Raw genomic sequence first — 13,008 nt, 5'->3', positions numbered from 1 at the left:
TTCTGTCCCAGATGTGGGACCAGTATGTGTATGGTGTGTGTGTGCACACCAACCAAGCACTTTTTATTGGAATTATAACAAGAGAAATAGGATATTATCTTTTGGAGGAGGAGGAAGGAGAAGAAGGGAAATAAATGAGAAGACAGAACATGATGAAGGACTAAAGGAATAAAATGGAAATAGTTTTTTTTTTTTTAATTGTGATAAAATACATATTACCATAAATTTGCCATTTTAATCACTTTTAGGTGTACAGATCTGTGGTATTAAGTACATTCACACAGTTGTGCAACGATTACCACTCTCCGTCTCCACAACTATTTTTCATCTTGCAAAACTGAAACTGTACTCATTACATAATAACTCCTCATTCTGCCTTCCCCTCCAGGTTTCCCTGGAAACCACCATTATACTTCATGTCTCTATGTATTTGATTACTCTAGGTGCTTCATATAAAGGAATCATTTAACCTTTGTCTTTTTAAACTAGCTTATCTTCCTTAGTATATGACCTCAGGGTTCATCCATATTGCTGCATGTGACAGGATTTCTTTCCAAGACTCAGTAATATTTTATAGTATGTGTGTACCACATTTTATTAATTTGTTCATCTGTCAGTGAACATTTGGGTTGCTTCTACCTCTCGGCTATTGTGAATACTGCTGCTATTAACATGGTTGTGCAAGTATCTCTTCAAGACTCTGCTCTCAGTTATTTTGTATATATACCTAGAAGTGCAATTGCCAAATCATATGGTAATTCTAATCTTTTGAAGGTTCTTCATGCTAAATATTTGGTGATTTCACTATTTTATAATCCCACCACTAGTGCACAAGAGTTTTAATCTTGCCACATCCTCACCTACACTTACTTTCTATTTTTTTTTAAAAGTGGCTATTCTAGTGAGTATGAGTGATATCTCATTGTGGTTTTGATTTGCATTTTTCTGATGATTGGTGATACTGAACATCTTTTCATAGGCTGGTTGGCAATTGGTATATAATCTTTGAAGAAATGTTCATTCAAGTCATTTGGCCATTTTAAAGCTGGATTATTTAATTTTTTTGTTGTTGACTTTGTAGGAGTTCTTTATGTAGTTCAAATATTAACTTCTCATCAGATTAATGATTTGCAAATATTACCTTCTAGGACTCTTATAGTTTCAGGTCTTACATTTAGCTTTAATCCATTTTGAGTTTAATTTTTGTACATGATGTAAAGGTCCAACTTCATTCTTTTAAATGTGGATATCTAGCTGTCCCAATACCATTTGTTGAAAAGACTGTCCATGCTGGCTGAAACTTTTCTCAAGAAAATGGCTATGAAGCTAGTGATTTAAAAACAGCTTTGCAACTTTATTCATGGACCTGTTTATCAGAAATCCCAAATATCAGAACTTGCTTGAGGACCTTGCCTTTCTGAACTCTGATTTGCTAAGACCGTAGTGTTAAATGTCACATTAAAATGGAATCAAACCTCATGAAGGTCAGATCAGATAGAGGGGCTCTCTGTGTTTCACATCACTTATCATATTTCTTCTTCTGGATGATTTGCTTTGTAGGTATGTCTTCCTTGGGATTTATTTATTTGAAGCATTAGTTAAAATATTGGCAAGAGGTTTTATTCTGGATGAGTTTTCTTTCCTGCGAGATCCGTGGAACTGGCTGGACTCCATTGTCATTGCAACAGCGTAAGAATGTTAAGATTTTTGCTGAAGAGACTAGGGGTGGGAAAGAAGCCCTTTGGCTTCCATCTGGGTTCTTTGTGGATCCACATGAGTGGCTGAGTACAGCCAAGTAAAACCTAGAACCCTTGAGTGCGGTGTTGGTTGGCACTGAACTGCACCATGTAGCCAACTGGCCAGAGGACTTCACACACACAAATCCACTTCATCCTTTCTATCTGTTCCCCCCCCACCCCCCAACCAGGGACTGAATCTGGGCCATGGCAGTGAGAGTGCTGAGTCGTAACCACTGGACTGCCAGGGAATCCCCCACAAATCCATTTCTGGTCAAATACTCATGGTCTTACTTTTTCAGCCATTTACTCACCAAACACTGACCTGTTATGGGGCCAGGCTCTGTGGACCCAGGGTTGTGATAATGAGAAAACCATCATTCATGATTCTCACTCTGTTAGCAGTTCAGAGGGGATGTGAAGCATTTGTGTGTGTGCTTAGTCGCTCAGTCGTGTCCGACTCTTTGAGACCCCATGGACTGTAGCCCTCTAGGCTCCTCTGTCCATGGGATTCTCCAGGCAAGAATACTGGAGTGGGTAGCCTTTCCCTTCTTTGGGTGATCTTCCTGACTCAGGGATCAAACCCAGGTCTCCTGCCTTGCAGGCGGATTCTTTATCATCTGAGCCACTAGGGAAGCCCAGTGAAGCATGACCATTAAAACCGGCTACAGTTAGTGCTAGCATGGGATGCTGTGCATCGTTCTGGCTGTCAGAAGATGGAGCGGGAACAAAGGGTCTAGAACATCTTTGTCTACTGAAAGCTCAAGGAGTTTCTGTCATGTTTCCTTCTAGAAGTGTTATTATTTTGGCTCTTGTGTTTATGTTTATGGTCCATTTTGAGTTAGTTGTTGTATATAGCAAGAGTGAGAGTTGAAGTTCTTTTTGAAGGAGAGGACATCAATCTGGCATCTGAATGATGAGCAAAATAAAAAGCAAGAGAAACAATGGCCCATTGCCAGCACAGTAATAATAAACCCAACCTTATTTAATTAGTACCAGCTATTGTCTTAAGGACTTTGCGTATATTTTTGTTTAATATTCACAAAAGCCCTTTGAGGTAAGTACTAGTAATTTCAGAGTTTTACATTTCAAGGTCAATAGTCAGATGTTATTGAGAGGTGGTATAGTACAATGCCGAAGAATACGGGCTCTGAAGCCAGGCTGCCTAGGTTCCTTCTGGACTTGACCACATGGTTGAGAGACCTTAAGGACGTGTACTGGGGCCTGGAACTTGGTAGCAAGTCAATAAATGTTTAAGTTGATTTCTGTTATCCATGAATGTAGCTACAGCTGCCATGACTATTTCAAGGAATCCCCAACTATGTCCAAATATAAAGATCAGCTGAGAAGAGTCTCCTGTGCAATCTATGGTCCCTGGGTCCACAGCAATAGAGAGTGACATTGCCAGGTCTTGAGATGATGGTGGGGCTGGAAGGGGAGGCTGCAGATTTCATGCTGGTGGACAGAACCCAGGCTGTAATTACTTGGGACTTTTGTGGAGATGTGTAGGACAGATACATGACTGAGCAAGCCTGGCCTTTCCTTGTGCTTTGTCTTATAGATTTGTATCATATTCTCCATATATCAATGACAGCAGCTTCAGTCTGTCATCCCTGCGTACCTTCCGAGTATTCAGAGCTTTGAAAGCAATTTCAGTAATTTCAGGTAAGTCACTCTAACTTTCAACATTGACTCTTAGCAGAAGAGAATAGTTAAAATTTCTAAATATGTCATGTAAACCAAAAACTAACAAACAATGCTCTTTATTCATTTATTTCATCATTCAACAAATATGTACTGAGCCCCTGATACGCACTGTGCTACCTGCCTGGGATATATCGGTGAGCAAACAGACAAAGGTCCCTGCCTTCATGGAGTTTACATTCTAGGTGGGGGATTGGGAAATGGACTGAAGTGATAACTATAATAAATAAATAAATTATATGGCATGCTTTTTCATGGAAAAATGAAATGGAAAAATAGGTAACATGATGGCTCTTGGAAGTCATGGGGTTCAAGGAAGCAGGTTGCAGTTTTCGGTGGGGTGGTTAGTATAGGTGTCAATTGGAAAGGTGAGATGTGAGCAGATTTGAAATTGGTGAGGAAGTTTCACAGGCAGACATATGGGGAAGAGTATCCAGAGCCTAGGAAGCAGCCAGTCCACAGACCAGGGAATATGAAAGATGTGGATGGGGTTGGAGCAGACAGAGTGAGGGTCTAGGTGGGGGAGGAAGGACCACAGAGGTGAAGGGGAAGCACCTAAGTCCCAGGAAGTCTTGGGCTTTCCTCTGAGAGAAATGGGAGCCATGCAAGGGCTTTGAGCAGAGGAGTCCCATGACCTGACTCAGGCTGTAGAAGAATTACTCTGGCTGTTGTGTGGGGAACAGAACTCGGGGGAGCAAAGGAAGAAGCAGGAAGACCAAGCAGGTGGCATGTTGGTTACCATGGATGCATGCTGCTCAGATCTCCTGCTGCAGGGAGCGCAGTTGATGAAAGGTCCCAGCTGCCCCCTCTCTGGATTCACCACTGCATTCATGTTCACGCCAAGATCATGCTTTCCCTGCATCTGGGGAGCGCTAGTGCAGGCCCACCCCTAAAGGGTATGGGACTTCTCTATGGGGGACTTTGACTCAGGGGCTTCTCAGTAACCAGGGTGAGACTATCTCCCATATGCACTGCAGTCTGAAGCCCTTCCTATCTATCCTGCTTCCTTCCTGCTCTCCTTTTCCAGATGTCAGCTCTGAGTCACAGTTTGAGGCTCTCTCCACCCTCCATTCCCTCCCTTCAGACTATTCCTCATAGGCATTTCCCCCCAAATCTCCAGTAATCTGGTCTCAGAGTGTCTACTTCTCAGAGGGCCCAAACTGACACATGGGGCCACTGCCATAATCCAAGCAAGAAGCAGTGGCGCCCTCAGATCAGGCAGTAGAAGAGGAGTAGGTGAATGGTGGTCAGATTCTGTATAAATTTAAAGGTAGAAACAGTGGGACTTTCTGACAGGTTGACCGTATACATGATGTGAGCAAAAGAGGAGTCAAGGATGAGTCAAGGTTTTTGTCTGGGTGACTGGAAAGATGGAATCATCTCTGAATGAGAAAAGGAAGACTGTGAGAGAAGCAGGCCTCAGGGGTCAGATTGGGGGTTAGCTTCAGACACATTCTGTTTGAGATGGCTGTGAGACATCCAAGTCAGAGTACCAAGCAGGCAATTAGAAATACAAGCTGATGTTCAAGGCTGCAGGTATCATTTCAGAGATTAGAAGACTATAGATGATATTTAGAGCCATGGAATCTGATGAGGTTACAAAGAAAATGAGCATAGATGGAAAGTAGAAGAGGACACAGGACTGAGACCCATGAGGCCCTGAGACCCTAAAGGGGAGGGGAGAGAGGAAAAGCCGGCAAAGGAGATGAATAGGAGCCACCAGTAAAGTAGGAAGGAGAGAAAAAGTGGTCTCCTGGAACCCAGATCAGCTCTGTGATCAAGGTGAAGCCCAGGATGGGTTGTAACTATGAGTTCCAGTTTATCAAAAATGAGATGATTGTGGCACAGTCTTCTCCTTCTCCTGTCCTCTATAAAAAAGTATTAAAAGTTATTCTCTCTCTGGACTCCTTCCCTCCTCTCTTCTTCCCTTCTTCTTCCAGTCTCTTTTATCAGAACTCCAGGCAATTTGACTCTTTTTTCATACAGAGGTAGTAGACTATTTTTGGAAACTCCAGAAAAACAACAGCATGGTGATGAAGAAACTGACAGAGGATACTTTATGTAGAACTTGTCTCTCTTTCCTTTTCTCTTCCTCTTTTACAAGGTGGACCTTGGTTTCCCAGGTGGATTTGGGGGTTTCTGCCTGAGCTGAGCCCCTCATATCTCATGTGGATAAAATATAAATACACATTCAGGCAGTCACTTAGCAACTTTTGTGTTCCCTTCTTCATCTCTGAGCAGGTAAACACACTCTCCATTTTGACTCATGAACTACATGAGATCCCTGGATACTTTTTGTTTTTTAATTTAAATTATTTTAATTGGAAGATAATTACTTTACAATATTGTGATGGTTTTTGCCATACATGAACAAGAATTGGCCATAGGTATACATGTATCCCTCCATCCTGGACCCTTCTCCCACACCCCTCCCCACCCCATCTCTCCAGTTTGTCCCAGAGCACTGGCTTTGGGTGCCCCGCTTCATGCACTGAACTCGCACTGGTCATCTATTTTACATATGGTGCATGCATGCTCAGTCATTTCTGACTCTTTGCGACCCCCTGGGCCATAGCCTGCTGTGCTTCTCTGTCCATGGGATTTTCCAGGCAAGAATACTGGAGTGGATTTCCATTCCCTTCTCCGGGAATCTTCCTGATCCAGGGATCGAACCCGTGTTCTCTGGTGTCTCCTGTACTGGCAGGCAGATTCTTTACCACTGAGCCATGATAGTAACTTTACATCTGATAATGTATATGTTTCAATGCTATTCTCTCAAATCATCCCACCCTTACCTTCTTCCACTGAGTCCAGTGCTTTTTGTGGAACGAAGAGTATAAGATACAATCTTTTATGGGGCTATGTAAAAATAATTCTGGAATCACAACTACCTTTAATCCAAATCATCTTGCTTTGGGGAAGACACAAGCAAGCCTCTTGTTATAGATAAAAAATCAAGCATAGATGAGGTTAGAGTATTTTTACGTTTGGTGCCCCTGACCGTGCAGGGAAAGCACGATCTTGGCATGAACATGAGTGCAGTGGTGAAGCCAGTGAATGTCCCAGCTTGGTCCAAAGTCTCCTCCTCATGGAGCATCACCCTTGGTGGGAAGGTCGTCGTGGCGGGCTTGGCCTCCCATCAGATGCTGCTTTGTGTTCTCAAGTCTACCATTCATGGTTTATGCTGAAACTTTGTCACTCAGTGACATCCCACACATTAGAGATGCCATCTGCTAATTTCTTTCTCCAGAGAGCAGAACCCATTGAAAGCAGAGCCTGTGAATCAGTGTTGTACCGGGACTGACTTGTTCTCATTCCCCAGCAGACTGTTGCCCACTGTGTGTCCAGGGCTGTCACGGTGGTGGCTTGAAAGCAGCTGCAGGAGAGGGGTGCATGGAGGGAGGAAAAGGGTCTACACTCCAGAATGTAGCAAACCAGGAGAAGGGTGTGTGGAGGGAGAAGGATCCACACTCAAGAATTGAGCAAACCAGGAGAGGGGTGCGTGGAGGGAGGAGAAGGGTCCACACTCCAGAATGTAGCAAACCAGGGCCTTTGTAAATGCTGCAGAGGGGACTCTCCCTGTGTCCTCCCCTCTCTGCAGAAAGCTGATTTTTAAACATTTATCAACACACTGCCTGACTGTGTCCTTTTTATTTTGTAACTCTGGCAGCCAAACACTGTATCATGGACCTTGAAGGTGCTTGGTAAATATTTCTTGAATGAATTTTTAAAAAGCCCTGATTATAAGTAGTAATCTGAGTTTTTTCCCTCAGACATCTTCATGATTGGGGTCCAGGCAGAGCTCCCTCTTCCAGCTTTCTTTGCAGCCACCCCCCACCCGCCAATTTAGCCATATCTCCAGGCGCCTTGTGTGTGTTACTGTAGGCAGTAGCTACCAAATGTTAAATGCAGCTTCAGTTCTTCACTTTGGCATTAATGTTGCCTGTGACCCCCAGTCAGGGAAGTGACTGCACAGCTGTCATCAAGTTATAGCTTATGTCTTTGTGGCAAGTTTCTGCTCAGAGTTTTCTCACTTGCCCTTCAGAGCAACCCTGTGGCATCTATAGGGCGGGATAAAGAGGTCAAGTCCTAGACCAGTGGACGGCTCTGATGGCAAATAGCTTTTAAGGTACAGAGTCGGAACTAGAACTTTCAGCTTCAGAATTCCAGGTCAGGTTAGTTTCCAATGCCAGCCTGCAATCAAACGACTTGGGAAGCCTTACTGTTCCTTGCCTGTGTCCTAAGTGCGTGTGTGAGTAGGGGTCTTCTCCCCACACCTGTTTTCTTCCTCAGGTTTGAAGGTCATTGTTGGGGCCTTGCTGCACTCTGTGAAGAAGCTTGTCGATGTGATGATCCTGGCTCTCTTTTGCCTCAGCATCTTCGCCCTGGTAGGTCAGCAGCTCTTCATGGGAAATCTGACGTACAAATGTGTCAGTAATTCCTGTAAACATCACTATCAAGATTACTATCAAGGTAAACACCCCACCGTTCACTTCTTGGTTTGTGCATGGTTACTTTTTATTTATCCCCACTTGTACTATCTATCGGTCTGTGTTATGAGTCCTCTAGGATTCTCATGTGGGCAGGTGAATTTCTTAGAGAACTGCCTCCTTCTCTGGATTTTCATGGAGAAGGAAAAGCCTGAAGTTGCACATCTATAACAGTGGTGTCAGCTTTCATATCCGCCCACTTCCTTGTCACATTTTACAGATGCCTTCAGAGTGCCTGGCTTTGGTCAAAGGAGACCAGCAACTTCCCACAGTGCCTCCCTCTACCCAAGTATTTTCTTCAGTGATGTTGCTCCTTTTATGTTGCCCCCTCTCCACTCTGAGGTCAACCCTGTATCAATTTCATGTGTCCTGAATTTCATGTGGCCATACTTTCTCCACGTCTGTCTTGGTTTTTGAGCTTCTCATGGGCTGACCCTGTGTCCAGCTTCTCCCAAGGGTGGTCTCTGGTTCAGTTCTATGTACTGAGAAGCAAAGTGGTTATCGTGTCACTGCTTCCTCCTCTTATTTCTCCTTCCTTCTCCTTCTCCCTCTTCTTTTCTTGCATCATCCTGAGGGCTTAGGCTCTAGTTTCTCTCTGGATCATTTCATTGGGATCACTTTGATCACCTTGATCATTTTGGAAGATTATGGACCATCTTTTTCTAGCATAATTTGGCATATTTGCTATTCTCTTTCCTTTCAGTGTTATTTTTTTCAACCTGAGTTTATAATTCTTTCCCCCCTCAGACTATTGCTTTAAAAAGGAAGAGTCCACTGAATTCAAAATGTGTGGCATGTGGATGGGCAACAGGTAAGATGTTTATATTCTTCATTCTATCTATTTGGAGTGATGTGGCAAACAGTCTTCATCTAATGACTTATGCAAACAGTGGTGATAGTCCTCAAACACCACTGATTATTTCAAGTGTCTGAACAAATTTTGACATGCATTACTAAATTAGAAATTATTTCCCAATGTCTAGAACTGTACTCTCCCCCAAATTATGTTGAATTTGTATCTGGTAAGAAACCTAGTGAAAACATAGTGATATTTCAACTTTATGGAGTGGATATGCAAGACCATCAAAGGTCAGAAAGGATATTGTGACTGAAAGCCCCATTTAGACCTATTTACTGATCAATGACATGGCCCTGACACAAGACATCTCAGCATACATCTTCTATTTGTTGATCTGTGACCACCACTGCCCCTGATTGCCCACACTATTTTATGTGTGTTCATACACATTCACCTCAGCAGCTAGTAGCCCTCTGGGGATATCCTTCCTTATTCTAGTAGTCCTCTGAGTTGAGAGATTCTGTGAAGATTTATTGAGTGTGTTTCTTTCTGATGATGTTGTTTTCTTTTGGTTTCCTTGGATCTTCACTGCTGTGCATGGGCTTTCTCTAGTTGTGGTTTGCAGGGCTATTGTCTAATTGTGGTGTGCGGGCTTCTCAATGCAGTGACTTCTCTTGTCACAGAGCGCAGGCTGTAGGTGCTTAGGCTCCAGGAGTTGCAGCACACAGGCTCAGTAGTTGTGGTGTGCAGCTCTAGGATGCATGGCCTTCAGTGGTTGGAGCACAGGGATCTCACTGGTTGCACTCCCAGGCTCTAGAGAGTGGGCTCACTAGTTGTGGCGCATGGGCTTTAGTTGCCCCTCAGCATGTGGGATCTTTCCAGACCAGAGATTGAACCCATGTTCCCTGCATTGGTAGGCTATTCTTATCTCCTTATCACCAGGGAAGTCTGAGTGTATTTCAAATTAAGATAATATGCTAGGCACTCTGATGAAATAGACTACATTCATTTATCAATAACAAATATGTATCAAGGGCCAACAGCATGCCAAACTCTGTCTTAGGTCCTAGGAATCCAAGTACATATAAAGGAGTGCTGCCCTCTTGAAACTGACATCTTTCAGGGAAGAGCGATGTACAGTAAATTCTTGAAAGCGTGATGAGTGTAAATACAGAGAGAAATAACAGAGATGTAACGCTGTCTGTAAAATTAGGGAAGTCTTGTAGTGGTCACAGGTTCTGATTAGGTCAGACTTATTAGACATATTAGACTATAATCTAATACAAGGTTTGTTGAGCTCTCTAGAATGGTCGTCAAGAGGACATATATGCCTACAGTTCATTTTTAGTATATAAAATGCAACAGATTTCTGAATCTTGATTCCTAAAATTTTACTGAATTCATTTATTAGTTCTAAACAGTTTTCTTGATGGAGACTTTAATTTTCTATCTGTAGTATCATATCATTTGCAAATAGTGACAGTTTTACTTCTTCCCTTCCAATTTGAATATTTATTTATTTGGCTGCGCCGGATCTTAGTTGTGTCACACAGGATCTTCCATCTTTAAAAAATATATATTATTTATTTTTAATTGGAGTATAATTACTTTCTAGTGTTGTGTTGGTTTCTGCCATACATAAGCATGAATCAGCCATAGCTATACATATGTTTCCTTTCTCTTCAACCTCCCTCCCACTTCCCACCCCATCCCACCCCTCTAGGTTATCACAGAGCACCAGGTTGAGCTCCAGGTGTCATACAGGAAATTCCTGCTAGCTATCTGTTTTACATATGGTAATTATATGTTTCAATGCTACTCTCTCAATTATTCCCCCCCTCTCCTTCCCCCACTGTGTCCACTAGTATGTTCTCTATGTCTGTGTCTCTATTCCTGCCCTACAAATAGGTTCATCGGTACCATTTTTGTAGATTTTCTAGATCATATAGATACATTATGTATGATACTTGCATTTCTCTTTCTGACTTACTTCACTCTCTATAAAAAGCTCTAGTTTCATCCATCTCATTAGAACTGATTCAAATTCACTCCTTTTTATGGCTGAGTAATATTCCATTGTCTATATGTACCACAACTTCTTTATCTGTTCATCTGTCAATAGACATCTAGGTTGCTTTCATGTCCTGGCTACGTAAATAGTGCTGCAATGAACACTGGGGTACATGTGTTTTTTAGAATGGTTTTCTCAGGGTATATATCCAGTAGTAGGCTAGCTGGGTCATATGGTACTTTTATTCCTAGTTTTTTAAGAAATCTCCATACTGTTCTCCATAGTGGCTGTTACCAATTTACATTCCTACCAACAGTGCAAGAGGGTTCTCTTTTCTTCACATCCTCTCCAGCATCGTTTGTAGATTTTTTGATGATGGCCATTTTGACTGTATGAGGTAATACCGCACTGTAGTTTTGATTTGCATTTCTCCCATAGTAAGTGATGCTGAGCATTTTTCATGTGTTTATTAGCCATCTGTATGTCTTCTTTGGAGAAATGTCTGTTTAGATCTTTTGCCCATTTTTGACTGGGTTGTTTGTTTTTCTGATACTGAGCTTCCTGAGCTGCTTGTATATTTTGGAGATTGATCCTTTGTCAGTTGCTTCATTTGCAATTATTTTCTCCCATTCTGAGGGTTGTCTTTTCATCTTGGGCTTCCCTGGTAGCTCAGATGGTAAAGGCCACAGGAGACCTGGGTTTGATCCTTGGTCTGGACAATCCCCTGGAGAAGGAAATGGCTACCCACTCCAATATTCTTGCCTAGAGAATTCCATGGACAGAGGAGCCTGGTGGGCTACAGTCTATGGGATTGCAGAGTCAGACATGATTGAGCAACTAATGTTATGGTTTCCTTTGCTGTGCAAAAGCTTTTATGTTTAATTAGGGGTCTTCCATCTTTCTTGTGGCATGTGAATTCTTGATTGTGGCACATGGGATCTACTTCCCTTGACCAGGGACTAAACCTGGGCCCCCTGCATTGGGAATGTAGAGTCTTAGCCACTGGACCACCTGGGAAGTCCCTTTTCTTCCAATTTGGATGCCTTTCATTTCTTATTTTTGGCTGATTGCTATGGCTAGGACTTCCAATATCAAGTTAAATAGAAGTGGTGAGAGTAGGCATCTACCTTATTCCTGAGATTAAGCAAACATGTGTATGTCCTTGTGAGCAGAGTCTCAGTTTGTTATAGCCCTCCTGTAAATCCCACTAGATTTCAAACCAGCTAAGGGAACTTTTTGTCCTAGTGTTAGACCCTAGGGCTGGCCTGCCCAGGATGATATTCAAACCCTTTACCCCCCAGGAAGGATCTCTGAGCCTCTGATATCCCTTTCTTCTGTGTCCCTTCCTACGGGTGTGAGTCCCAACCTAATTGCTTCCCCTCCCTTCCTACCTGACTCTGTGTGGATCTTTCTTTAGACTCTTATATCCAGTTTACTGCTAGTGTCCAGTTTGTTTCATTGAGAATTGCTCCACATGTAGACCTAACTTTTTAAATAAATTTATTTATTTTATTGGAGGCTAATTACTTTACAATATTGTATGTCGACATTCTAGGAATCAGCGAACTAAAATGGACTGGAATGGGTGAATTTAACTCAGATGACCATTATATCTACTACTGTGGGCAGGAATCCCTCAGAAGAAATGGAGTAGCCATCATGGTCAACAAAAGAGTCCAAAATGCAATACTTGGATGCAATCTCAAAAACGATAGAATGATCTCTGTTCGTTTCCAAGGCAAACCATTCAATATCACAGTAATCCAAGTCTATGCCCCAACCAGTAACGCTGTAGAAGCTGAAGTTGAACGGTTCTATGAAGACCTACAAGACCTTTTAGAACTAACACCCAAAAAAGATGTCCTTTTCATTATAGGGGACTGGAATGCAAAAATAGGAAGTCAAGAAACACCTGGAGTAACAGGCAAATTTGGCCTTGGAATATGGAATGAAGCAGGGCAAAGACTAATAGAGTTTTGCCAAGAAAATGCACTGGTCATAGAAACACCCTCTTCCAACAACACAAGAGAAGACTCTACACATGGACATCACCAGATGATCAACACCAAAATCAGATTGATTATATTCTTTGCAGCCAAAGATGGAGAAGCTCTATACAGTCAACAAAAACAAGACCAGGAGCTGACTGTGGCTGAGATCATGAACTCCTTATTGCCAAATTCAGACTGAAATTGAAGAAAGTAGGGAAAACCACTAGACCATTCAGGTATGACCTAAATCAAATCCCTTATGATTATACAGTGGAAG

General features: G+C 42.5%; 1 protein-coding gene across 1 annotated transcript in view; it reads left to right on the top strand.

The window, feature by feature from the left end:
• SCN11A (sodium voltage-gated channel alpha subunit 11) overlaps positions 1–13,008 on the top strand; it is a 141,436-nt gene that overhangs the window by 65,144 nt on the left and 63,284 nt on the right. The window contains exons 9-12 of the mRNA XM_070359609.1: positions 1,561–1,689; positions 3,298–3,401; positions 7,734–7,913; positions 8,678–8,741. Coding sequence (XP_070215710.1) covers positions 1,561–1,689; positions 3,298–3,401; positions 7,734–7,913; positions 8,678–8,741 — 477 coding nt within the window. The remainder of the gene's footprint in view (positions 1–1,560; positions 1,690–3,297; positions 3,402–7,733; positions 7,914–8,677; positions 8,742–13,008) is intronic.

This window comes from Bos mutus, chromosome 22 (assembly GCF_027580195.1).
Source record: "Bos mutus isolate GX-2022 chromosome 22, NWIPB_WYAK_1.1, whole genome shotgun sequence".
Classification (NCBI taxonomy): domain Eukaryota; kingdom Metazoa; phylum Chordata; class Mammalia; order Artiodactyla; family Bovidae; genus Bos; species Bos mutus.
The sequence above is the reverse complement of the archived record's forward strand: the minus strand, read 5'-3'. Positions and strand labels throughout refer to the sequence as shown.